This window comes from Spermophilus citellus, assembly GCF_964194105.1.
Source record: "Spermophilus citellus genome assembly, chromosome: 19".
NCBI lineage: Eukaryota > Metazoa > Chordata > Mammalia > Rodentia > Sciuridae > Spermophilus > Spermophilus citellus.
Genome location: NC_138201.1, coordinates 10698875 through 10726506, shown reverse-complemented (window position 1 = coordinate 10726506; position 27632 = coordinate 10698875). Strand labels below are relative to the sequence as shown.

The following is a 27632-nucleotide window of genomic DNA, read 5'->3' as shown; positions in this document are numbered from 1 at the left end:
GGCTCGATCCTCAGCACCACATTAAAAACAAATAAATAAAGGTATGGTGTTCCTCTCCAACAATTTTTTTTTTTTTAAAAAGGCATATCTTAAAAAGCTCCCAACTGTGTAGGTAAACTGTTAGCGATCACCATCTCCCGTAATATTTAACAGTCAAACCAAACACATTTCAGATAGAGGGCTCAGACACATTGCTCTGGAGGACCCTGCCCCAGAAACAGGAAGTTAAGGAGACTCCAAACTTTCTCTAGGTTCAATTATCAACACTTGTATGTTTCATGGGGATCCCCTGGTATAACAGTCTCCATGAAGAGAAAAACTGAAATCTTGCAAGGGAAAACAGAGACAACCCATGGAATGCAACCTACATGTAACCCCCCCCCCCCACCCATAGATGCAATCCAAAAATTTGCAGAAATGGAAAGAGCGACAGTAGGGACCACTCTGGTAATCTTCCATAAATGCAAGAAGGATTTTGGTGGCTCTTTGAATGAACACAAGGCTTGTTCTTAAAAGGTACTTTACTAATAGGGCATTATGTAAAATTGTGGATGTGTAACCGACGTGATTCTGCAATCTGCATTTGGGGTAAAATTGGGGGTTCATAACCCACTTCAATCTAATGTATGAAATATGATATGTCAAGAGCTTTGTAATGTTGTGAACAACCAATAAAAAAAAAAAAAGAAAAAAAAATTAAAAGGTACTTTAAATCTCCACTAGCCTTCAGGAAGGACTTCTGTTACAACTACTCAAGGAGGCTTCAGAATCTTGGTCCATGGACATCCCAGAGGGGAAGAGAATGAACCACCATCTGAATTGTGTGTCTGGGGCTGCAGGAGTCACTGGCCAGAGGGTAGGGCTGATTCTACAATCCATCGGGCAAGTCTCTTAGCAGTATGGATGAAACCCTCAGGCCCCCAGCAGCTTGCCCACAGCCCTGCCACAGGCGGTGTTCTGGGGACACACAGAGGCCTCTTCTCATGAGGCCTCCAATCTGTACCATGAGTCCCTGAAAAATGCCTGTGGTGCTTGGACATCCCCCTCCTCACTCAAGAAATGCATCCTGCACCTCAGCCTAGGAGGGTGCTGGGGAGCCAGGAGCAGGAACCAGGGCCCAGTACTGGGGCTTGGCTGCCACCAGATCCTGTTCTTTCCCACGGTGGGGGCGGGAAGGGGAGGTGTCCCAAACCATCAAAAACAGGACTGAAGCAGAAGCTGGAGGGTCTGAAGAGTTGGGGGAGAATCCTCTAGATCACATTTCCATTTTCTGTACCCGAGGGATTACACATTAGCACTAATCCATGTTTCCTGCCCTCAAAGCTCCAAGGTTCCCAGGGAGTGTGACTTGAGATCTACACCAAGGTCAAGAATCATCCTGACCCACACATTTTCTACATTTGTGCAGAGTCACAGGCCTGAGAGAGCACCAAGCCTTTCTCCTAGAGGCAGAGACCCTATATCCTCACAAGGGGTGGCTGAAGAACTGGGTGAGTCTGGACTAACGTCCATCTTCAGTTTCCCACCTGCAGTGGGGAAGGAGGAGGATCAGGACCGTAGGAGAGGCCTGTTGAGAGGAGTCAAGGACAAAGCACAGGTGAGAGCCCCTCTAGCACCTGACACCTGGCAGGTGTTCACACTGTCACACTCCTTCCCTGCTCTCAACACACCCAACTGTACAGCAAGGCCACTGGACCATAAAATGCAAAGAAAAATAAACACACCCCGGCCTGCCAGAGGCAAGGACATTGGTTCACAACAAAAAAGGATCAGCTGAAATGACTGCCTCTTTGACTAGGACCTGCAGTCACCCTGTCAACCTGCTCCCAGCCCCGAAGGCCCATTTCACAGCGCGCCAGCCCATCAGGACACAGCCTGGTGGCTGCAGAGGCATTGGGCAGTAACACACGCTGATGGCAAAACGGACGGGGGTTTAGGATGGAATTACACAGCGCTCATCCATGTATGCACTGTTCTGCATATTATGGCCCTGGCAGGGGTAGTGTGTATCCCAGCAGGTGACGGGCCTGAGCCAACCCGGTGCCCTTTAGAAGCACTGACTCGGGGCTGGCAGGGATGGCCGGGATCACCTAATTGAGCCTCCCACCTGATGACAGGCGTATTACTGTGACTGAAAGTCACTTCATGTCCCACCACCTTGGCCTCCTCGGCTCCACCTGTGTGCCAAACCCACGGCAGCCCAGCTGTCCAGAACACTCGTGCTCGTGCTCTCTGCTCCTCTCATCTGCAAGGGCTCTGCCGAGAAGGAGCCTCCCTAGAGAAACCTTCCTGACCTTCCTAAGTGAACCCTGTGTGCTCGCCCATCGAGGGCTCCCAACCTGTTATCCACTTGATGAACTGATTCCCAGCTCTCTGCTGCGCCCCCCAGCAAGCTCCCAGAGGAACTCCCTCATGTGGAGCCAGTCCCCAGCTGTATCACAGCCACCTTCCACGGTGCTCAATAAGTACCAGATTACCTCCTATGGTGCTCAATAAATATTTACTATATGAGCAAATGAACAATAATCCTAAGGGTGGTGTCATTTCAAAAATGTCAAGCTTCACGTCTCCGTCTCGGGAAGCTGAAGTTTAACTCAGTGACCAGAAGATTCCTCTATGTGAAAGCTAAAAGTCCTGCTAAACGGGGACAACACAGCACACCAGGGACCGGCTGAAGGCGTTGGATGTGGTACTGGTACTTCTCAGAGGCTTATCCGGTTTTTGTTCATAACTCTGGCTGGGGAGCCTTAATCCACCTAGTTAGTGGTTCACTACTGTGGCCCCACTGACATAATTGCCCACATCGTTAACAAGGGAGCAGGCAGGACAATCATCCATGGGCCTCCCACCTCAGAACCTGGCTTCCTCCCAGGATGGTTAGCTACAAGCTCCTGACTGAACAGGTAGTGGGCTTGGGCTGCAGGCAGACTAATAAAAACATGCTTCTCGAATGCTGGATGGTGAGGGCAGCTCAAACACATCCTCCTTGAATAGCAAACAGAATTTTTGAAAACCCTGAATTCAGAGGGAGATGTGTCCCCATATTAGGAGTCAAGCAGCTGGTAGTTTGTAATGAGAAAACCACCGGCCGTCACTCACCAGTAGAGCACTCGCCTAGCATGCACAAGGCTGGAGTTCCATCCCAGCCCTTCAAAAAAAAAAATAAATAAATGAATTAAAAGTTGCAACCATAAATTTAACCCTGCTGTTGCTGGAAGAAGTCCAAAGGGAAAGTCCCTCCAGTTACTCAGAGCAGGGCAAAAAATTACCTACATGGTCTGGAATCTGGGGCTATTTTATGCAGATGTCTGTAGCACAAGTTAATAAGGGGAAGTCGGCCTGCCTTTGATTATTCCAACAGGCTTCTGCTGAGGATTGCAAAACTCTAAGCAAGGCAGGGGTGGGTTTGGCTTTGCAGATTTTTTTTAAGTTTTCTTTTCTTTGAGTCTGTCATCATGGAACTACTTGTTCTTTTGTAACGATCTCTCATTCCAGAATCTATTCTGGTGGGACAATATGAAGCCTCCTCAGAAGGCTCTCTGGTCCCCAGCAGCCAGAGTTTTGCAAGTTCAATAGGACGGCGGGTTTGGCTTTCCTGAGGAGAATCTGATGGAATAGTCATTGTCTTCTTTCTTTCTTCTTTTTTCTTTTTTATTTTTTTCAGTGCTCAGGATCAAATTCAGGCCTTACACATGCCAAGTGTGTGTTACCACTGAGCTACACCCCTAGCCCACCCACTACTTTTTTTTTTTCCTTTAAATGTGGGTTGAGTAATTTCAACTCACAACCTTCAGGTAACAGTTGCCCAAACTCCAGGAATTATCAAACCCACTCTCTTGTTTTCTTGTGGTTCTATTTTATGCCGGAGGAGACTGGAGAGGTCACTCTGCCTGAGGCGAGAGCACAGAGGAGGACATACTGAAACACAGCAGCTCTCCTCCTCCAGGGCATAAGCACAGTGGAATGAGCCACGGAATCCACCTGGTTCCAGAGCAATCCAGCACGGAAGAGAGGGAAGACGGCCAGGACAGGCCCCTCTAATGGAGTGAGTGACCTTAAACAATTAAGGAAGAAGAAATAGGGGATGGTGGGAAAAATATACTTTACAGGGGGGAAAAGAAAACCCCAAACTCTTGTGATGTCCTGGAGCTCCAAAACTGGGGAGCTCTTGACAGGGAAAGGGAAAAATATTCTGTTTCCGGAGGCAGCTCCAAGAAATCATGAGTAGGTGCAAGAAACAAGGAAGCTTATGGATTTAAAAGAAAGGAAGGAAAGAGAAGAAAAGGAGGGGGGGGAAGGAGTCAGGGAAGGGGGAAGTGAGACTTTTGAGAGACAGGGGAATTAAAAAATACCATGGCAACAACTCAGTCCACCTACCCTAGCCGCCCACCCACAGCCGGATTCTTTACTGACGCATTTGAGAACAAGCTGGTTTGTACCAGCTCAGGAAGGTGAGCAAAGCCATAGAGCTCATTAAATCCCTGTGCAGCCACTCTTGTCTGCCTGCAGATAGTGAGCAAGGAGGATATAAATAGAAGTTATATAACATCTCTTTGTTGATTCCTGTGCTCACCGAAAACATGCGGCATGGCCCGGTTTTCCTTTCCAGTTTGCCGCTGCTTGAGGACTGTGAGCCACTGAGGAATCGTCTTAGAGTTCCAACAGCAGGATGCTCATGGCCAGCTTAGAGGAGCTCAGGGTGGGTGCCCAAGTCAGAAACCCTCAGGGCTGAGTCCTCCTTGGATTAAAAAAAAAAAAAAATCCACTAGGTATACTTCAAAAAAATAAGTAAAAAGGTAAGGAATCTTGGGACCACCTCTTAGAACATCTCCTCATGAAAATAAAGGAATACCAACTCAGCACCTTGGGTCCAAGAAAACCATAAAAAATGGCACTGGGGTTTTTCTAAAGGAGGCCGAGATCCAGCTCTGCAGAGCTGAGGGTTTCTAAATACGCCCGACAGAAACAGTTGTCTTTTCCTCCTTAATAGGCCAGGACAGGTAAGAGTCCAGGGGACTGAACGTGTCTGCTCCCCAAGATGCTGAAACAGAACGCAGCTGCACTCAATGCTCAGACCAAGGGCCCCCAGGTCCAGTCCAACCTGGCCAAACCCTCCAGGCCTGTCAGGCTCCCTCTGTGTCCTCCTCCTTTCAGAGGAGCCTGCACTCAGATACGCTGCAGAGCCCCAGGATGGACTCCTTATCTAACCTGTTGATGCCACCAGACTGCTTCAGAATCGGTTACCATGGGAACGCTTCCCTCATGAGCATTCCTTAAGACACTTTGCAGGTGCTGCAGAATTTGCTGCCTTTGGTCTCAGTTGGCTTTCTGTGAGTCCTCGGATGTGTGGCTCCAACCGGGAAGACGTTCACCCAAGGATTTCAGAGGCAGCTGTCTTCAAGGGTTAGGCAGGTAGGCCAAGGCCAAATGGGAGAGGGGAGCTATGCTGACCCCTCACCCCCAAGTATGTGGAAGCCCCCTTTAACATTCAAATCTATCTGTGATCCAAAAGACCCTGCAGGACTCTAATTCAGCTCAGACTGTGACCTTAGCAAGCCATGGTGTGACTGTCATTCCTACTGTGGGATGTCTTTTCCCATCAGAACTAGTGGGTGGCCAAAAAACACAACAGTGCATGCTCTCAGGCGGGGAACTGGGTATCAGAGACGAGCAATTAGAATATCAGGGAGCTGTCATTATAGTATTAGGTGTCTAGATGATTCATACAATGACCAGAGCTAGGGTTTGTTGTTGTTTTTAGTTGAAGGAGATAAAGAATCAGCAAAAAAGGGCTGCCACTCAGTGGTGGAGCGCTTGCCTAACGTGTGAGGTCCTGGGTTTAATCCCTAGCACTGCAAAAAAAAAAAAAAAAAAAAAAAAAAATCAGAACGTATCCAGTGTTACCTAATTACAAACCCTCTGCTATAGTGTGAGGGACCAGACACAGAATTCAAGGGAGGTGTTGCCAGACAGGACAGGGGGCCATACTTGCTGCCCAAACCCTGGTCTGAGGTCTCGCCTGAGCCCCTGTGCCTTCCCCTATTCTGCATCCCGCAGAGAGCACATGTTCTCCCTTCTCCAGTCTGAAGAGTAAGGATCTGGCAGGAACCACTACGTCTTCATGTGCCGACAGAGCAATGTTGCCAGGTAACAAATGTAGAAATGTACTCTGAAAACTGTATGTGACAATATACAACCTCCGCTCTGCAACTGATAACCGAGGGAGTGTTAAAACACCATGTTCTCTTAACACTTGGGCTTTTGGTGTGAAAATAAAATTAAATGGGATACTTCCTCTTGTAAATATGACACAGGCACACAACTGACACATGCATCCACTCGCTGGGAAGAGAAGAGCCGCCTGAGCAGCCATCTGCAGTGCACCCCTCTGTGTCCACGACGGATTCCAGAAAACCAAGAACTAATGGATCAAGAGCCTTTCTGAGGGACAAGTTCACCTCTGACCAAAGAAAGCTGCTTCCTTTGTGTAGGTTCACGACTACCTTTAAAACTCACTGGGTAACTGGGCAGAACTGACTTGCCTCGAAGATCTATTAACCCACACAAACCCTCAATGACGAGAGACACTGCTCCCCAGCAACAGGGCACCACAGTGACTACAGACCACAGGCTGGTGTCCTCACAAGGGACCCATGCAAATGAAAGCTTGTGTAGCATGAGAAGCAGTCCAGACAGACCTGTGTTCAAATCCCTGCTCTGCAACTGGGTGATCGTGGATAAGACACAAGCTCTTCTGAGACTCCGTTTCCTCCCCTGAAATTGGGACCATCCCATGTAGCTCAGATAAAGCACATACCAGCACCACGAACAGTTACGGGCACAAGATAGAGACAAGAAGTACGCCCTTCCTTTGCCTTCCCTCAACGTGAATATTCCTCAACCAGCAAAGGCTCAGATTTAGGGAGAATCTGGTACATTTAGCATCACTGAGCAAAACGGGCAAACGCTGAGATCTGATAAGCCTCACATTATGCCAATGAACATATGCTTCTTTAGATGCAAATAAAAACCAAAACTCATTGGTAATATAATCTAACTTTTCACAAGAGCCCTCATTAAATGAGCTGCCCTCAATCTCCACGGAGCAAAAGTTACGCAGGAGAGTCTTCTCATTAACTTTCATAGACCCAGAACCCGGAACTCGCAGGAGGGGAAGCAGCAAGCACGGCATGTATAATTTTTAGGTGGCAAACGAGAGACACCTGGTCTGAAAGAAAAAAGCGTTTCAGTTTCCTCCTCTCGTTCACAGCCAAGTTTATAAACAAAGTCAACACATGGGCCGTCAGAACTGTCTTCTGATGTATCAGGAGGAGAGGGCGTCTTCCACAGAGGGCCCACCACCCAGGGGAACACAGGCAGGAAGCCTCAGACGCCACTTTGCCAGGTGAAGAGGAGCAAGGTCCTTGAAGAAGCCACATCAGAAATGGTGGTGTCTTTAAAAATAAGGAAACAGGGGTCAGACCTCAGGCTCCAGAAGGAAACACCCCTGAGGCAGCTACTGGCTAGCTCGGGATTCTGAGCTAACAGCTTCACCTCTCAGGTCCTGTATCCTCATTAGCAAAAATGGGTCAGATCAGCGCCAACCTCAAAAGGCCACCTAGAAGAGGACATGAGCTTAGGTAGAGAACACTTCTTAGCCTGGCTCCTCAGATTCTGGAACCCATCATTAGGATCTATAATTATGATTAAGAGGAGGAGGAAATGAACCCAGGGAGGTGTCTCTGACCTTGCAAGGGTATTTCTCCAAATTGACATTATGTATTTATTTCCCCTGGGCTCACATTAACTTACTTCCCTCCCACTCCTGAAGAAGTCCCCTGTCAAAATGGTAACAAGCATTAAGACACATCTTCATGTTGACATTCAGGATGGATAAGGAGAGCTAAAGTAGCACTGACCTCATAGGGTCAGACTGTCTCCTCCTTCAGGAAGCACCCACCAAAGCCCATGTGCTGGGAAATCAGATGGGGAATAATTCCGGAAGGAATTACAGTCTTGGGTAAGTAAGTGGGAGAGGGAAGATACACAACCCAAAAGTGACCAGAGCTGTTATTCACAAGCAATGACTATGTGTCAAGCACCAAGCTGAGCCAAGCTTTCTGCATATGATCTCACTGGGTTCCCAGAAGAAGCGACAGGATAGGAATGTGCACACTGATCAGTCACATGCAGGCTGAGCACCCTTCAGCCACCACTTGTGGAGACATCTCCAGGGCACTTGGAGGTGAAGACAGACTTGGACTTTGCCTGGTGTGGTTGGACCATCAAACCGGAGTGGAGAAGCTGTCACTGCTATAGTTGGAAAAAAAAATTAACAAAAAAAGCACTGTCCAGAGGTGGAGACCATTACCTCTGCCTCAGGGGGTCAGGAGGAAGTTTTAGGGAAGGAGACATTTCAACCAGGACTTGGGGAGCCTGCCAGGCAAAGGGGAAGCAAGCACGTCTCACTGGGATGCAGAGAGGCACCCCAGTGCGTGGCCAGGCCTGGGATGGAAAGGAGGCAGACACAGTGGAAGGACCGAGTGGAGGGATTAAGTGCAGGAACCCAGGCAGTGCCAGATCCTGCAGGATGCCATGGATTTCACCAAGGTGGCAATGCATTCCATCCTCTAGGGACTGAGGTGGTCAGGCGTCCCTGGGGGGCCTCACTGACAACACTGATCAGAGAGAAACACCCAGAGGCAGTGGAGCTGAGGGAGTCTGTCTCAGTCTCCAGGTGAAAGGCCATCAGCCCCAGGACTCAGATGGCCCTATGCTGGCAAGTGATATGTAAGGTGGTCTAGAGGACACTCAGAAGCCACAGGGTCTCGTTCCCAATCCTGCCTCTTCCATCCCTGCCTGGGCTACTTCAGACATGATATTTACTTCACAGTGCTGATGCTCCCTGAATGCCCTAACCGGATGCTGGGTGTCACACCACCGGAAGGCAGAATGGGCACAGAATTGGTTCCTGGAGAGAAAGGTAGCTAGCTGGGGTGACCGGGGCCCACTGACAGAGACGTGGCACCAGAAGAGGCAATGAGCTGAGGAGAAGGGACACTGGGGTCAGGCCAACTTCAAAATTCACAGGTGGAGACACCCAGCAGGGACTGGAACAGAAATCAAGAAAGTGGCAGAGAGGTGGGGCAGGAGCTAGATCTTTGGGAACTGCTGGCATGAATGTTATCTGGAAGGCTTGGGAGCAAATGAGATCACGAAGGAAGTATGCAGAGAAAAGCCAAAAGGGCTGCAGGTGAGATTCCCACGTTTCAGATATTTTAAGGGCATTTGCCTCGGGGAGCCTGGTGTTAACCACCGAGAAAACCTGTGTGGAGGCTCAGAAATAGAATGTGAGGCCACCAGGAAGTGACTAACCTTAAAATGAGATGCATTGGGTAGGACAGTGGGGAGGGCTCGCATATCACAAGCCTGGAAACTCAGGTATCTCAACTCTCAAGCTGCTTGTAGGATGATTCCCCGGAGGATGACCGCCTTGCCTGCCTCCCAATCCCTGTGGAAAGGCGGCAAGCAGGGGCGGGGGCACCGTGAAGGGAAAGGGAGGACCAACCTTAGGGAGGACACTGTCCTCTGAAAATGAACCCCATCTGACCCACTCCACCCCTCCCCCCCCCCCAAAAAAAAAAAAGGAAAGAAAAAGAAGAGATTTCTCTTTCCCTTAATCCCCACTTAGCTAAGTGACTGAGGGACATGGTTCTTCTGAAGAATATTTACCTAAAACCTGTCATCACCATCTCCGGGATGGGGAAGACTATACACCAGAGGGGTAAAAGTTCTTTCCCTTAAGCAGCTTAATGTGGAGGTAATAAATTCAGCAAACCCAGGAGCTGGCAAATCCAGGAGCTGAAGGACTAAATGGCAAATCTCTTAAGTGTCGTCAGCCACAGGGTTGCTGTCACAGCTGCCTAACTCTGTCCTTGAGGCACAAATGCAGCTGAAGATAATCCTCAAGGGCCAGCCCTGGCTATGTTTCAATAAAGCTTCATACAACTCAGTCACCGGCTGGATCTGGCCCTGGGGCCACCACTGCCCATCCCTGAACATGTCACAGAGAGGACATAGTGGGGTCAGCTTGGCAGTTCCTAAGAGGTGTCCCATACTCAGAAGTCATTAGAGAAAGTTAGGAGGGGCACAGAACTCTTGCTGGACCTGCAGGACAAGAAAGAGAGGGCTGGGGCTCAGTGGTAGAGCGCTTGCCTCGCACATGTGAGGCACTGGGTTTGATGCTCGGCACCACATAAAAAATGAATAAGACAAAATAGAGATATTGTATGTGGGACACCACCCATAAAGCTACTCGAGTGGTCTTTAAAAAAAAAAAAAAGAAAAAGAAAAAATGGCGAGCAACCTAGACCCAGTGTGGACCCAAGCACATAAAATGAAACGCCAGCTTAGTAGCTTAGTTTACTGCGGATAGTTTTTTTTTTCCCCTCCCTGCTTCTTATTCAAATTTTGGAGACCACAGAAAACAAGAGGGCTCTTTTGAAGACATCTCCCCTTAGAAACTCCTTCCTGATTATAGGTTTCCCAGGAAGGCAGGAAGATTAGAATTCTGCTTCCAAAGATCTCCTCCTCCCCCACAACTGCAGTCCCCAGGGAAGATGTACATCGAGGTCCCCTCCTGCTCATGTGGTTGGCTTGCCACTCACGAAGGAAGAGAATAATACCAGGTTTCTAGTTGCTCTATGAACGCAAAAAGGGTGAATTCGTCCACCTCCAAGGGACAAAGGGACTGCGGTTCTTCTAACCCAAGTGAAGCAGGCTGCTCACTGCTGCAGTAACATCCTTCCTTGAAATGCAAAACTGAGGGTCAGTAGGTTCAGGAGTCACTACGTGTGTGCTGACACTTCAAGAGTCAACATTCATGACAACTAGGGCTGACATGCCCAAGAATGGTAACTACTTTTGGAATTTGGAGCTTCTATCTCAAGACCTGGATTAGACCGATAATCCTAAAGAACTTGTTCAAGGACCCTCTGGTTTCCTGGGGATGGAGAAGATGGTAAAGTGCTTATGTCCAAAACACCAGAGGGACAGAGGGAGCCCTGGGCACCACAGAGAAGCCAGGACACTGTCCTTCTGCCTTCTGCTTCATCCGGAAGGAACACAGGTCTAAGCCACTTGTACTGAAGGCAACCAAGTTTCCCAACCCTCTGGGTCTCCAAACTCATTTAAAATATACAGACAACGGGATGGAGTTAGGGAAAATGAGTGTACAAACAACAGGAAAGACAGCATCCTGCAGGCTCACTGATGATAAGCCACTTCACAACACAAAACAAAAACCAGAAGTAGAATTTTTTTTTTTTTTTGTACCAGGGACTGAACCTAGGGGCACTTAACCACTCATCCACATCCCCTGCCCTTTGTTATATTTTATTTAGAGATCTCACTAAGTTGCTACGGCTGACTTTGAACTCAGGATCCTCCTGCCTCAGCCTCCAGAGCTGCTGGGATTACAGGCATGTGCCAACACACTGGCCAGAAGTAGGATTTTTGACAGAAAACAAATGTCATAAAATGAAGACTGCCTCTGAATAACAAAATGTCACTTATCAATAAAAAAATAAGCACCATGGATCTTGGGTGTGCTGCAGGAGTCGGCACATGGGAAGTCCTCTCTTGAGATCTCTTGTCCACTGGTCCAGGAGCCCCCTGAGGTAGGCACTGCCATCAGCCTGCTCTCCAAGAACCAGGCAGGGAGAGGTCAAGGACTCTGCCCAGAGGTCTGGGGTAAACTGGGGGCAGAGGCAGGGACCTGGCCTTCCCACTCCACGGAACTTAGACCAGCAGCAGCCACTCTGCAGGGTCCCCTGGGCCATTCAGTTGACCCCTAAGTTCTTTCATTACTCTTCTCAATCACCCTGTGATGGGAGGACCAGGTCTTTCTAACCCTCATTTTAGAGGGATAAAGAGTTCCAAAGGGGTCCTGGGAACAGCCAGGGTCATCCGAGGCTGGCAGGACAGAGCAGGACAGGCCGGCGAGGGCCCTGCCTGGGAGGCCGAGGTCCTCTCCCCAGATTCCCAAGCTTCAGGCCACCATTTCTCAAAGGAGGGCCAGCACCCCGAGTGGGGCCCCCACACCCATCCTGGGGCAGACCCCTCCTGGCTTCCATGCAGGGGCTCAGCCTCCAGGGGAGTCTGCAGGAGACGGCCAGCTGCCTCCCTCCCCTCCTCATTGCCAGCAGCTCCCTAACCCCCGCATGCTGGGAAGAGAGCTGCCGACTCCCCTGCTGGCCAACTCCTTTCCCACATGGATAAAACCTGAGGTTAGAAAACACCACTCACACTGACTCATCTCTGACTTCCCTGCCAAAAACAACACCCATTTACGTAAACTCGCTCACACACCAATCTTTCCTCCTCCTCAGGGTGACCGCCCTGTCCAACCAAGGCCAATCTCCTCCCAAGCTGACCTTCCGCTGCCATAGAGGCAAATCAAACCACCCTCTCCACCCTCATCTCCCTGCTCCGTGGGGTCAGGGCAGCCCAACCCACGTGTCCCTCCCACACTGGGCTCCGAGACGTAGCTCTTGGAAGGGGTGCAAGATGTCATCTCTAATACCGGCTCTTGGGCTGATTTCTTAAGTCAGTCTCAGAAAGCAAAAGAGTGATTGGGGGAAGGCACCGGAGAACAGGGATCCCTATCCCAGGACCCAATTTGCAGGCCAGCTTCCTGAATGAGCGCCTCTCACATTTTCCATCTCTGGTTGCCTACGTGCAGAAAGGAAAACTCTGTTGGGGTGTGTCTGGAGCTCAGACCTTGGCAGAGAAAGAGCTGTGGGCAGCCACTCGATACATAAAATTCACTGAGCTTCTGTAAACCGGAAGCGAGTCGTCCAAGAAAAAAATTTAAAAAATATGTACTCCCTCAGTCGGCTCTGAAGTCCTCCACAGCGGGGCTGGCTCACACATCTCACAACATCTGTATTTGCTTTGAAAAAGAAAAAAAAAAAAAAAACCACACATGTGCAACCACAGACTCTCCTCCTCTGGGTTCCAGGTAAGGACAGCCCTGTCCTCCTGCAGGCAAGAGGAAGCAGGGGGAACTTCCCCCGGGTGCTGGTGGGAACATCTTAGGAGGAAGGAACAGAGAAATTGGCAGGGACTCGAAGGACGGATATAAAGTGCTGTGAGGCTTGCGGAGCCCTGTGTGTGCCAGAAATTAATTCATAAGCAAATGCTTATTTTATAGTTTCCCACTTGCTACAAAACATCAAGCAGAAAGGAAATATTTCTTCTGGGGGCTGGCAGGAAGGGGGTGGCATCACAGTGGGGACAAAGAATCAGGAAGCACGCTGGGAGATGAGCTTCATCCCACGGCTTGATAACTGTGTCCCTGTTTCCGGAGAAACCAAGGTCTCCTCCAAGCAGAGGGCTCAGTGTGACACCTGAGCCGCTTGGATGGCACCAAGTAGGAGGGTCTAGAGGTGAGATCCATCCTCAGATGTTCCCTCCATTAGAGAAGCTGGGGCAGGCAGAGAAGATGCTGGAAGCCTTGGAGGCACTGTCCCTAGGGGCCCATTCTGCCAGACTGGGAAACCACCTCCATTTGTCCTCCAGGCATCCCAGGGCTTTGGGTGGTAAGGGCAGAGATGACTGGGTTTCAGAAGAAGGGAGCGGACTGCAGGGAGGCTGAGCAAGCCCTGCTTCATCATTATTTTTGGTTTCCCACAAACTGAATCCTTCAGGTTCTGGGCAATGAGATTCACAATGTCTAAAGAGCTGTGTCCCAGGGACCTTACCCTTAAGACAGGACTGAATTTTTCACACACCTTCCAAAAGGGGACGATGAGTCAACACTTTTGCAAAGGAGGAAATGAACTCCCAAGGAAAACCAAACTCTTCAGTTCCCCTGATGATGGTGTCCCCCTAATCTGGAGCTGCAGCACCATGCTCGGAGGCTTGAGGGACTCATGATGGGTGCTCCCTCAGTCACAATCAGCCCCCTTCCCACAGGGTGACAAGGAGACCCAATTGCCTCCCTCCTGCTCTGCATGTCCCCCTCACAACCTGAGGCCCAAGTGTGCTTCCCCACCCTTGAAAAGGGACTCACCACCAGCTTTGAACCACACCATGCGTGGGGCAGAAAGTGACATTCTAGGAATTCCAAACCCGGGCGACTGAGCGCTTCCACTTCCTGTTTCTTGAAGCTCTGCTCTCGGAACCAGACTTCCATGCTCTAGGAAGCCCAAACCACACCAAGAATCAAGTCACAGCACCAAGTGCTCCCCCGGCTTTCCAGCTGGATAGAGCCCCAGCAGCCCTGGCCCAGCCACATGGAGCCTAAGAAACGCCCAGCTGAGCCCGAGCACAGGAATCTCACTGTCATGGCTTAAGTTTTGAGGTGGTTTCTCAGATAACAAAAATGGACATGGTGGGTGGGGAGGAAAGAGGCTTAAGACCCCTGGGGTGGGGTCTTATCTAGTCAGTAGCTCTAAGTCAAAGCTTCCTTGAACTTCTCAACCACGAGGATGCTGCATGCCCAGCACATCTCACAGTGGCCCAGGGCCACTCAAATGAGCTGCCTTGAATACAAGGGCTTCCTAAATGGTAAACCACCAACAGAATGAAGCTGGCCACTAGTCCTATTGATCTTCTCTACTGAACTCTCCAACTCGGACTTCACCCCCCTATGCCTCTGTCTCTGGAGGCGACAAGCTCTGACCCTTCCAGGAGGAGCCACACCATCCTCCTTTGTAGGGCACCTGCCCCTCTTGCTCAGATCATGCTGAAGAATGAAGCCACAAAGTGATGGAGGAGTTTGGGATGTCAAGAGCCTTGGTTCAAATCTTAGCTCCTCTTTTTCCTGCTCATATCTACTACCGGCAAATTCCTTAATTATTTTGAGTTTTGCTTTCCTCATCTATAAAAAGGGATCATCATGGATTCCACCTCTGAGGGAGACTGTAAGGATCAAATGAGATGCTCTATCCAACGCAGCTGCACTTAATTCTTACCACTTTATAAGCACTTAATGAATGTTGGTTATAATTACGTCCTCAAATTTTTACATTTTTCTTTTTTTGGTACCAGGGACTGAACCCCTAGCCATTCAACCACATCCCCAGCCCTTTTTATTTTGAGACAAGGTCTCACTAGATTGCTTACAGCCCTGCTAAACTGCTGAGGCTGGCTTTGAACCCGCAATCCTCCTGCCTCAGCCTCCTGAGCCGCTGGGATTACAGGGGTGTGCCACTACGCCCAGAAAACTTTTACTTTTCTTAATTTCTAAAACTATCATATGGTAATAACTGACTTTTTGGTTTTTGATTATATCAATTCTCACACCTGTGTAGATTTATGTGCTCCCCCTCCCCCCATCAAAAGGCAGACACACAGCGAGTTCTCTCTCGCCAGATACTTTTTGGTGATATTCCTTTATAGCTAAATTCTCCTCTTACCCCAAACCCTGGTGAGTGGTGTTCTGTTCTTTTTTCACTAGACTCTTAGAACCACTGTGTGCCACCTTCTGTGATGACTTCTTTTACTGAGCCTACTAATACTGCTTAGATACATCCAAATTACTGCATTTATCAACAATGTGCTCCTTTTTAATTGCTGGATAGTATTTTGCCACATGGCTATACTGTGGCTGACTTGCTGAATTATCACTTTTTAAAATAATTATTTCCACAAGCCAAGGAAGGATTCAGCTGTGCTTCACTCCTAGGTTCTAAGACTCCCTGGGGAAATTTTGATGATTGCTGAATAGTGTCCTGACTCAAAGCATGCAAGGGACCCAGAAGTCCACACATTCCTCATACTCGAAAGACATGGGAACCAAAGCCCAGGGATAAATTGCCTAACCTCACACAAAACTGAATCTGAAAGCTGGTCTCTTTTTCTCCTGCCCATGGGAAACCAGGTCCTGGGAGGATTTCTTGCTAGACATATGCACCTTTTGCAGACGACACTTGGACAGGCAAGAGCTAATCCTGCCTGCCTGCCTCCTGGTGATTGCCCTTTCTGCCACCTGTCACTGGGAACACTGGGAGCCCACCCAACCAGAGGCCAGTTTCCCTTCCTGGGGCTGCGCACGTCATCACATCATGCAGAACAGGAAGTGATAATGTGCACGGAGTTCAGCCGGAGCAGCCCTGCCCTTAATGGATGACAGCACTTCAGCAATCATTAACAGCCACCGTTGCAGGCTGAGCCAAAGCCAGACTGGCCTCCCAGCTGCTCATTTACTACTTTGAACCAGCTTCGCTCCAGCAAGATGAAACTGTGAATCACCCTCCCTGGGGCTTCAGGGTTCCTGTCCTCAACTGGCCCCAGACACAACCCTAGTTCCACATTAATTTCTCAGAGAAAGAGAAGCCTGGGGCCAAGGGGAGCTCACAGAGTCAACTCCAGGCTGGAAGAAATTTTCCTACTAGGCACTCTGTCAGAACGGGGCCCCCAGAAGTCACAGTGGGTACAGAGCCACGCCCTCCCATCCTGGCCCGGGGCCTGCGGACCACCACCCCAGGCCCCCCACTCCTGAGCACCGGTTCCCTGGAGGGATGGCAGCTCCACTTCCCAAGAGGCTGAACTCCTGCCGCTCCATTGAGGGGTTTCATCTGGATCCCAAGCAAGTGAGTCATGAATGTGTGAAAACATGAACTAATATTCATAATCACTGTACAAGATAAAGAACTCAAAGGAAAACCAGCTTCTGTGTGCCTCGCCATTGCCATCAGGGGTGCACTGTGGAAAACTCAGCTTCTGACCGGAATTCCAGACTTCATCTCCCCAGCCAGCCCCAGCCCTGGCAGCCCTCAGCCCCATGAATCCTTCATCCATGGCGTCTCAGGCACCTACCCATCCCTGGGATGTGCAGCCTCCAGAGACCCTGGGACCTCTGACTCCACTGCCTGCCTCCCATCAGGTGCCACTTCAGTCAACATCCACTGGTGCCCAGGCTGGACCTCAGGAGGGAACATCATAGTGTCCCTGTCCCTCCTCCCTCCCCCATTAGTCCCAAGAAGGCCCAGGTTCTCTCTTCCTCCACCACAGTTTTCTGAAGTATCACTTAGGTGCAGCGAAGCACGCCAACTTCAAATGTACGCGCCATATGTCAACCTGGGTGCGCTGGTGCAACCGCCACTCAAACACATAGGTTGTGTTTCCAGCACCCGAGGAACTCCCTCATGTCCCTCCTAGAGAATGCCCTCTCCTGAGCTGTGGCCTGAGATTCATCTGGAGTTCAGATTCTTATTACCTCTCCCCTAACTTACTAAGTAATTTCAATAGATAAATTTTATTGTGTATACTTAAGGTCTACAACATGCTATTATGAAATGGACACAGACAGTAAGAGGTTGCTATAGCGAAGCAAATTAACCATTCATCGCAGCTACGTGTGTGTGTGTGTGTGACAACAGCAGTTAAAGTCTTCTCATTCAGAAAGAAGTCCACACCCAGTGTGACTTCATTACCCAGAGTCCTCACAGTGCTCAACAGATCTCTACACCTGTTGATCTCACACACCTGCCACTTGGCAAATTAAGTTTGCAATTACTAACTGCCTCCTTCTCGACCCTGGGGCCCTGAGCTGACCTGTGCTGTGCTACTGGATTCCTGAGGTACAGCTCCAAGGCCCATGGAGGCTTCAGGGTAGGACACACACCTCCAGCCTCCATCCCTCAGACCTTCCCCTCTCCTGCACATCGTCCCGTGGTTTCTCTGGGCCTTGTCTTTCATGGAGTGTGACCAAATCTCCCTGGGCTGCAAGCTCCAATCCCAGTTTCTGTCTCGCAGACCCACGGACTCCTCACCTGGGTGTTGCTGCTACCTCTTAGATGCACACTATCGATCCTACTCTGTGGCTCACACTACATAATGTGCCAGCCACAGTCTCCTGTGTCTATATGCACTCTCATATCCTTGCTGTTCCAGTTCTTGAGATAGCTTCTGGAACTCTGGAATTTCTCAAATTAGCTTTTTTAGAAATTGGGGAAGGGAGGAAATGACCTAGGATTTCTTATTTGGCCCAATATGGGGGGGGGGGGGGAATCATCACCCACTATCAATAGTATTTCATCCATGTAAAGACTCCGGAGTGAAAAATGAACATTGCAGAGAGATAACCTCAGAATGAAAGGATCTGGCATTCCATCAACACGCTGGCCTATGAAAAACCCACATTGCCCTCATTTTTTTACACTTGCTCTAAAGAAAATTCTCGTAGACCAACTGGTTCCAGGGCCTAAAGACCCCATTGCCCTGCACCCCCCAGTAGAGAGACACCGACACAGGAAACGCTCAATGGGTGCTCAGTGCAGCTGCTCTGGACACAGAAAACCATGGGGTTCACAGACAAGCTGCTTTTCAGCACTCCAACACGTGAACCCAACACCACGAGGTTGGTGGGGGGTGACACCCCAAAGACCAGGAGGACAGAGGACCTGGCCATTCTCAGTGGCAGAATCGAGCAGCAATCCCAATGTGTTATGTGTCCACATGACAACTCAAGATAAGCTGCAGGCTCTGTTGTTGGCACAGGTGACTGTCATTATCACTAATCTCAACCCTGCATGGTACATAATAACCAATCCTGAAGTGCTTATGGGGGTAAATGGAGGCCAGAGGGCCAGGAGGTAGGGCCACCACAGCCAGGTATGCACGGCTGAAGAGTGAGCCAGGCTGAAAGCTCACCTGTGCTGCACCCATCGTGTCAGTGCCCTGGCCTGGGGTCCTTCTATCCCCTGGAGGAAACACCCTTTTCTGATTTGCACAAAGAACCAAGATTCTAGTGACCCAGACCCCTGGATTTCAATTCAAGGCTCACAATACCTCTGGTCAAATATACACATACACATACACATACACACACACACACACACACACACAAACATCCAGTGAATCCAGTGAACCCTTGTTCAGAGAGCCAACAAAGGATGCATGCAGAACAGGATGTTAAAAGTATTTAAGGGAACCACCTTAAATGACATTTCTAGCTCAACATGGAGGTGGGGCACACACAGCCACTCAGGAGGCTGAGGCAGGAGGATCACTGGAGCCCAGGAGCCCAGGGCCAGCCTGGGCAACACAAGGGACTCCCATATCTCCAAAAAAAAAAAAAAAAAAAAAAAAAAAAGCCATTTTTTTCTTAAAAGTTGTATTATTTACATGTTATTAAAATTCATTAAATTGTCTCTTGAATGACTTCTACCAAGGTTCTAGCTTTAAACATTAATTTTTAATAAATATCACACCCAGTTAATAAAAATTCATCTACTCATATTTGACTATTCTGGTTCTTCCTTATTTGTTCCTATTAGTTTAAAATAGTTTTATTTAACTTTAGTGAAAAGGTAGAGAAATCTATACTAAGCAGCATCTGAAGTGTCTACAGATATAAAAACTAAATCTTCTTCTTTTTTTTTTTTGTACTAGGGATTGAACCAGTGCAGTGTTTAACCACTGAGTTACAGTCCAGCCCTTTTTGTTTTATTTTGAGACAGGGTCTCACTAAGTTGCTTATGGCCTTGCTAACTTGCAGATGCTGGCTTCCAACTTGCAATCCTCCTGCCTCAGCCTCCTAATCTGCTGGTATTACAGGCACTTGGCTAAAATTTAAATCTTCTATATAGTACACAGAGCCCAAACACTCTTTGGGTCATCTGGTGATGAACTCATCCCCATTGTTGGATGAAAACTATAAATAAAATTCATTTAATGGTTCATTCAACAAACCTGGGTCAGGTTTGTTTGTACACCCTCAGTGTTTTCTCAGTTCTCAAATGAAACTCATGTTTTGGAACGATAAGTGAAATGACGAAACATTCGCAGCGAGGTATCAACGTGGGCGGTCCCTCATACAAGGCCTGGCCCCTCCCAGGTAAGAGGCCCCAGAGGATGTTCCTCCCGCTCGGCAGACATGTTCCAACAGCTGCCTTCTTACCTGGATGGTGGTGTTGCCTCCTTCCAGAAGGGCGATGGCCAGGAGGATGCTTTCATGGAACACCCGGTCACTGGATGCATTCATGATGAGGTCGATGACCAGATTGGAGGCCCCCTCCTTGTCAAGGTGACACTGAACCTCGGCCAGGCTCATCTCACCCCTGCTCATGGAGCTGGATCCCGAACCTCCCCCTGAGAAGACAGAACATTGCTCTCACCAAACGAGACAGGGTAGTGAATGAACACTTCTGCACGCTCATGCTGCCGCACACATCAGACACTCACGCTTTCCCTGAACGAGCTCTCCTTACCCTCTCAACACCCCCCGAAGGAAGTGCTACTTACTAACACAGAGAGAAGAAGTAGGGTGCTCAAGGATGCCCATCTTCCGGTAAAGTGGCAGAGATGGTGCTGAACTCAGGTAAATAAGATGAAGGAAAAATGACATTTCCTTCAAAGTCCTCTAGCCAGGACTAGTCCATTAAAATACAATCACTTGGGGCAGAATTATCAAGTACTGGTTTAAGAGATGGACCACACTGACCTACTATGAAACACTCCTAAGGAAGCATGACTGTAATGATCATTGCAGCCCTCTTTCTCCAAACCCACCATAGCCCCAGACTCATCTGGTCCATTCATTCAGCATGGAGCCAAGCACTGGGGACAGGGAGAATGGGCTGCTGAACTGACAGAAAGACCATCCCTATCACATAATGGGCAACTTGGAAGCTCCGTTTTCATAAAGCTTCAGACCAAATGGATACACCTAAGAAAATGAGCCTGTGCCATTCCTTGGAAAGGATTCTGCATGGCTGCAAAGTATTTAAGAACATGCCTTGTATGACCATGGGCAATGCCACAAATGTTAGTGCACATGGATAAAGGGGTTGATCGGAATCAGGAAGCAGAAAACTGTCCATCAGCCCTTCCCTGCCGAGGTCAAGTAAAATGCCCTTCCTTTGCACTGCTTGTCCAGTGAGTACAAGGTGGAAATGGCCTGCACTATCTTCTCTGCTACAGCTTCTTACAGCTGAATCTGTCTCCTTGAATTCCCCCATGATGCTTCCCAATGGCCTCACCTATTGTCAAAGGACCCTACTATAGAAGGTAAAGAGAGAACACTTTCAGATGTTGCCCAAGAAACTTGTGCATGAGAACGACATGGGATTTTAAGGTTTGAAAAGCTGAGCTCAGGGATGTGCTAAGAGAACCCCATTGTTCCCAAAGTGCACACAGCTCCAGGAACTGAGCAGATACACTTGAAGTTCCAGCTGGTGAGGAATCCCCACTCCCTCCCTAGGGGCTGCTAGGATAAATGTATTCAACCTGAAGCACAAAGTATCTCTGTGCTTTGCTTGGGACCCATCAAGGATCTGAAGCTTACTTAACAATCACCAGGCAATCAGACAACTCTCATTGGTGCTCTGGGCACTGAGCTCCCAGATCACCCCAAAACTCAAAACTATGTAGGACCCAGCATGGCGTAAATGTTTTTAAAATTTTTCACTTTGATTGTGCTTACGCTGATTTGGAACATCTTCAAAGATCTGCTCTTAAGCCCTTTTGAATAGGAACCCTTAGTTATCTTGTCAACTCCCACAGGAGTTTGGGGGTGCACATGGCACACGCATTGGAACTATATATGCCAGGTTCAAATTACAAAAGAGCCCTCAGGAGCTTCCATTTCCTCTGTTGAACTGACATAAAGACAGTACCCCTCACATGATGGGCAACTTGAAAGACAAAATGAGACGAAGGATACAGAGCGCTTGGGAAAGCCCCTGGCACTCAGTAAGTACATAATACATGGCACTTTTCACCTTCCTGGCTGCCAACATCCTCCTCATTTTATGGGAAAACATGAGTCCTAATGGCCACAGGGAAATGTACAATAAAATCTAGTTTCTTGAGTCATTCAAACATCATCAAGAGGGCTATCACTTGGGAAAAAGGGACAAAGCCTTCATCAATACTTAATTGCGGGGCAGGGCTATTTTTCAGGGAAACAGGTTTAGACCTCAGTTTGACAGCAGATCACAGACCAAACACATTGCTAAGAAAACACAAATCCATCTAGGTTCAACCTGTGGAGCAGCAGTATACATGCAGCTACTCATCAGCACGGTACGCAGCCTACCTCCTCCCCCAGGCTTGCTGGGTCCTCCTGGTGACAGTGGGCCATTGCCAAAGCTGGTCAGGCTCTCTCTTCTTCCTGAAGGTCTGATGTTTCCATAGTAACGGTTGACCAGAATTTGCCTGAGCGCCTCACCCTTGATTCAAACAGGATAATGAAATCAGGTTCTAGATTTAATGCATAACTGAACGACTAATACTCAAAAAAGAAAACAACAGCAACAACAACAAGGGGGGTATTTGGGTATAATTGGCCCAGTTTCACTCCATGAACATAAATAAATGATTAATAAAAGCATTTAAAAACTCTGATGTTAACTTCAATATTTTCTCCAGAAAAATGGATTTTTTAAAGGACAGCAATCTAGAATATGACATATCTGAAGTGATAATCACACATTGATAAAGAATGCTAATTTTGAAGAGCAAATAATAATAAAGACGTATGGAAAATGTGAAAACACTGAAAATTCTACAGGTCAGCTTCTATATGCTGATATAAAAATGCTACTCCAACCACGGGGCTTCCTACCAAGGTCCCAAGAAAATACTAAGATACCAGAGTAAGAGAGAATAAGCCAGTATAATGACATAAGCCCAAAGTAAGCCTTTCTTACAATGATAGTTGATAGGCTAAAAGGTAAAGAGAAAATAACAATATAGGGGATAAGTTAGTGGCAGGTGTCAAATATGTCAATCAAAAATAATCATCAAATGACTTTGTGGTCTGGAATTTGCTTTAAAATAATATAGGAGGAGAAACTGGGAGGAATATAAATATGGTAAGTGGATCCGATTTGGTGTCTTGGTGAAGGTGAGTTAACCACAGGGCTTGTCAAAACAGTCTCCATATTTCAACTTCTTCGTCATAAAAAGTTTTGACAATATAAACATGCAAGGAATACTGGACCAGGATGACAATAACTCTCATAACTCTAATAAAAAATAGATGATTGACTTTTTTATTAATACTAGGATACTGCGCTAGCAGGGACCTATATTCTGATCATTCTGATTTTCAGGCATGGCCCAGGGACTCCCATTCTACCTCATGATCTTTCTGAAAGTCAAAGGCTTGGTGGCTTTCCTCTGGATTGTTCCCCAGGGACAAAGTGGGAAGGCATGGAGATCCTGCAGTGTGTCATGGAGAGAGGTGAGTGAGAAGTCTAGCAGAGAAAGATGCTGAAATCTAGCAGGTCTCTAAAATAGAGACGCCAGAGCACTCCAGAAGGGACCTGCAACTGTAACAGGAGCCAGTCGGATTTTTAGAGACCTGTTAATAAGCTCTGAGAAGACCTGGGTCTGGAGACTCCAAGGGAGGGCGTCTGGGGAGGTGGGGCCAGGGAGGGAGGAAAGGGCAGAGGACGCTCCCACCCTATTGGCTGACAAAATCACCTAGAGTTCCTGGCCATCCAGCTAGGTTCCTCTCCCTGGTTCACTCACACGTTGCTAATCAAAGATTTTTCTCAGGGACAAAAAGAATGAGGTAAACAGGTATGGTGAGGGACAAGCCAGGGAAGAGGGATGCTGAGTTTTAAACGAATGTGAAGAAAATGAAAAAAAATAAATTCCAATTTTCCCTTCTCCATTCTGACCTGTATGTTTCTAAAAGTCAAAGCCTTTTTTTTCCCCCCACAAATGAGGGAAACAGCGCATAAAACTGATTTCCCATCTGTACTATCAATTCAAAATTCCAAGACCAGATCCAATGAGGAAGTTCCTTGTAATGTCTTATGCACTTTATTAAAAAGAAACTGTTTGCCCTGGTGGGGGAAAAAGCTTTCCTTACAAGATTCTTTGATGGCTGAGAAAACCCCATTTGGATATTGAGACACCTTTTCTGGTATTGCCTGCCATCTCAGGCACCAGGAGAAACACAACAAAATTCTCCAAAGTGGTCACTGGGAAGTGGAGGATTTAAAAGCTGGTCTTCCTAAGAGAAGCAGATTTTAAAGAACATTCAAAGAAAGAAACGGGGAAAAGAAAAAGTCAGCCACATGTTAAATACCAGAGATGAAAATGATTTCCCCTTTTAAATATATCCCGGGGCATCCAGCTGATGTTCTTGGAGGAAGAATAGACTTTAAGTTCCCAATAGAGAGGTGGCTGGCCGGACACCCTCCCCAGTCGCTGGCTGAATCCCTGGGCACCCTGAGGAGGCTGTTTGGGAGGCAGATGGCTGCGATGACAGTTGGAAGCAAGAGTCGGGAAGACCACAGGGCCCGATGGTCTGATGAATGAAGTCTGCTGGGTACCTGCCCTGAGCCTCCTGCCACCATGCCATGCATGGGCCAGAGTGACTCAGTTAGGTTTGCACCTCCTGGTGGATGTTTTTCTCTTCCTTCCACATAGTGAGGAGGGGAAACAGCAAGACCTTGGGCAGCGGCATGTAGTCCGACAGGCAGGAGGGAAAGACAGGAGCACGTGGACGCCAAACAGGAAGTCCACGTTTATGAGGACTGGATACCAGGCTGCAGCTATGGAGGGACTGCACATTACCATTCAGCCTCTCCTCTAGCAGAAAAGCCCCAGCAGTTGCCGTGGTAACCGATGCATCAAATGGTACATCTCCCGCAGAAGAGAATATCATGAAACGTTCTCGTTATGGCGGGGGGGGGGGGGGGGGGGGAAGGGGCAAAGAAAAAAAGGAGCACATTCCCCGCAAACTTTGCCCCCTCTTAATTATAAGGTCTCAGGCGCACAGTCATCTCACCTGCTCTCTGCATACACGCAAAATTTAAATGTATACAGAAGGAAAAAAACCCAAACAAACCAGCAAGGGGGACTTACTTTTGGTTTTTTTTTTTTTTAAATAACAAACGAGATACTTTTATTTTCCTCAAAGAATAAAGATGGAAAATTTGAGGTAAGGAGGAGATTTGGAAGAGAAAAAAAATGGCTAAGCATCATTATTAAAAGTTCTGTAAATCCCTGGTGTGAACACTTAGGTTCAAGGAAAATTTCTGTGGTTGTTTTCCTTTTCCTGAGCCATTGGTTTAATTTAAGAAAAATCAAAATCTGCCGAGAAAAGCCCTTCCAATCATCTTGATAAACATCACTCAAAAGGAATGAGCTTATCACAATCTACCAGGCTAAGAAATCTGATGGCAGAGGAGGGGGCAAATGTCTTCCCAAATAGTGTCACCTCTAGAGCTTTAGCATTTGGTTGTGCATTAAAAAAAAAAAAAAATGTGGGGCTGGGGTTGTGGCTCAACAGTAGAGCGCTTGCCTAGCACGTGCAAGGTGCTGGGTTCAAGCCTCAGCACCATAAATAAATAAATAAATGGATGAATGAATGAATGAATAAATAAATAAATAAAGGTTTTTTTAAAAGCTAGTTTTTCCCCTCCCCAGTAATTTACATGTACAGTATGCAAACAAATATCGGGTTTGTCTCCACTAAGAAATTCCACACATACTGTTACCTAAGACTTAGGAAAAGGAAAAGTTACAGGGAGTTTCATTTGGAATAAAACAGTGATGAAAGCCACCCTGCCACCCCCCTGAGTTTTTATTTCTATCAGTTAAACCAGGGACTGTGAACTGTGTGGGAACAAAGCCACTGAGTTCACACAGCCAAGTGCAAAGAAGAGGGAAAGCCATCTTTTGGGTTCCCAGGTCCCAGCCACGTGCCTCCCGCAAAATGGGTCTTCTCAGGTGAGCTGTGAGTCTCTCATACCCTGGTCAGTGCTAAGGTGGCATCTGAATTTAAAAATACCTTGCTTTTTCTACTTCTGCTGTGAACAAGACAACCTAAGCATTTCAAAATGCAAGGCTGACTACAATCCGATAGATTCTCCTTCACTGGATGCCAGACGCTGTGCTCAGTGCTTTATGGATCAATTTGTATGACCGTCCAAAGAGGGATGGAGACTAGTATCACCTCTGTTTTGCAGAGAAGAAACTGAAGCACAGGGAGGTTAACTAACTTGCTCCACAGCACACAGCAAGTACCTGGCAAACACAGACTGGCATCTGTTTCTAATGCCAATGGTTTTCAATACTCAGTTTCCTGAGAGCTTAGACCTCAAGGGACAGCTAGGTGCCTTTGCCAGCTACTTCTAAGACCTAGGATAGGACATCAGTGGCAGCCAGGATGGAAACTATGAGAGTTCAAGGTGCCCCTGGTTGATGAGCTGAAGGAGACACAGGATGCTGGAGGGGCTACAGGACTGTGCCCTGAATTCTGCAAAATGCAAAACTTTCCCAGAGCTCCTCTCAAGCCACAGTCTGAGGAACGATAAAAATTGTTTCTCCATCAGAGCAAGAGAACAAAAAGGGATGTGGTAGGGCTGGCCAGCGCATCAGTGCGTGAGCATCAGGCTGCCCATTTATCGCAGGTGTGAACTCTCTGGGACACGGAGGCCCCCAATTCTTTACCGTGGCTGTTCATTTCCTGACCCCATGACCTTGGGCAAGGTATTGAACCCATCTGAGTCTCAGTTTCTTAATCTGTGAAATGGGGATAAAGGTCATGGCACTGGGTCAAGGCAAGCATTAATAAAAACTGATGCATGGACATATGACGCCAATCTTAGCATGGTCATAGGCAGATGAAAAAGCTCTCACAAAACTGATTATCTTCCCAAAATGGATATGATGAAGATTGGTGCTGGTCCAGGTGCCGGTAGATACAGATGACTTTTTAGAAAATAGTTCTGCAGGGTGGAGTCAGCACTGTAAGAAAGAACCACCCTTTGGCCAAGACAGTCCCCTCCTAGGAATCCACTCAGATACACGCCTGCTCGCCTCCTTGTCAAATGAAAACCTTACAAGCCGCACAGGAACCTGAGGACCTGTGTGCAGCTGTTAACTTTCGAAGACTTTCAACAGAAAACTCAGATGCAACAGTAAATGATGAAAGCCAGGAACAGAAGCAACATGCTTAGAATAATCTCAGAGAGAACGTGCCCATGTTTATTGGAACACGTGGTCCCATGGTTGAAGGAAAAGCCATCGACATTTACAGCTGGGTAGTGTCACTATGAACTACCTTCGTTATAGTTTTGTGTTTATTGTTATCTATAAAATAATCAGTTACTATAGGAAAAAAAAACTTGTTTAGACTCCACCTAAGTAGAAAGGAAAAGCTTATGTGGTCCTTATTTAGAGCCCAGCTGGTTACAGTGCCCTGATTGGGTAGATAATAGGTAGAACTGCTAGTTACTTTCACTTACACCAAAGGCCACGATTGGGCCAAGGAATGTTTTAACCATAGTAACAACAACAAAAGCTGACTTTAAATCTCAGGGTATGGCTGAGAGGGCAGTAAGGGTCAGTCAAGAGCTCCCAACGCAGAGGACTCTCGGCTACCTACCCTTTTATGGTCTTCCAGTTGTCTCAGGGGTGGACTTGATTCAAGCTCCTGCTAAGTGTGCAGAAATTTCTTTTTAAGTATCACACTGAGGAGACTACCATCTTCACCAACACACAGCAGGCTCATACACAGCCACAGTCAGACAGACAGCAGGCCTCTTTGTGCATTTCTTCAAATACAATACCAATGCTAAATTATGTTAGGCCCAACCAACTCTACTGCATGTTTTAATAAGACTTTCTAGAAAACAAAGTCATCATCATCATTATCA

The 27632-nt window shown here is 47.8% G+C and overlaps 1 protein-coding gene across 1 annotated transcript in view; it reads right to left on the bottom strand.

Annotated features, from left to right (window-relative positions):
- ITPR1 (inositol 1,4,5-trisphosphate receptor type 1) overlaps positions 1-27632 on the bottom strand; it is a 311270-nt gene that overhangs the window by 79864 nt on the left and 203774 nt on the right. The window contains exons 42-44 of the mRNA XM_081276065.1: positions 27362-27412; positions 22049-22181; positions 19910-20100 (exon numbers count right to left, since the gene is read on the bottom strand). Coding sequence (XP_081132191.1) covers positions 19910-20100; positions 22049-22181; positions 27362-27412 — 375 coding nt within the window. The remainder of the gene's footprint in view (positions 1-19909; positions 20101-22048; positions 22182-27361; positions 27413-27632) is intronic.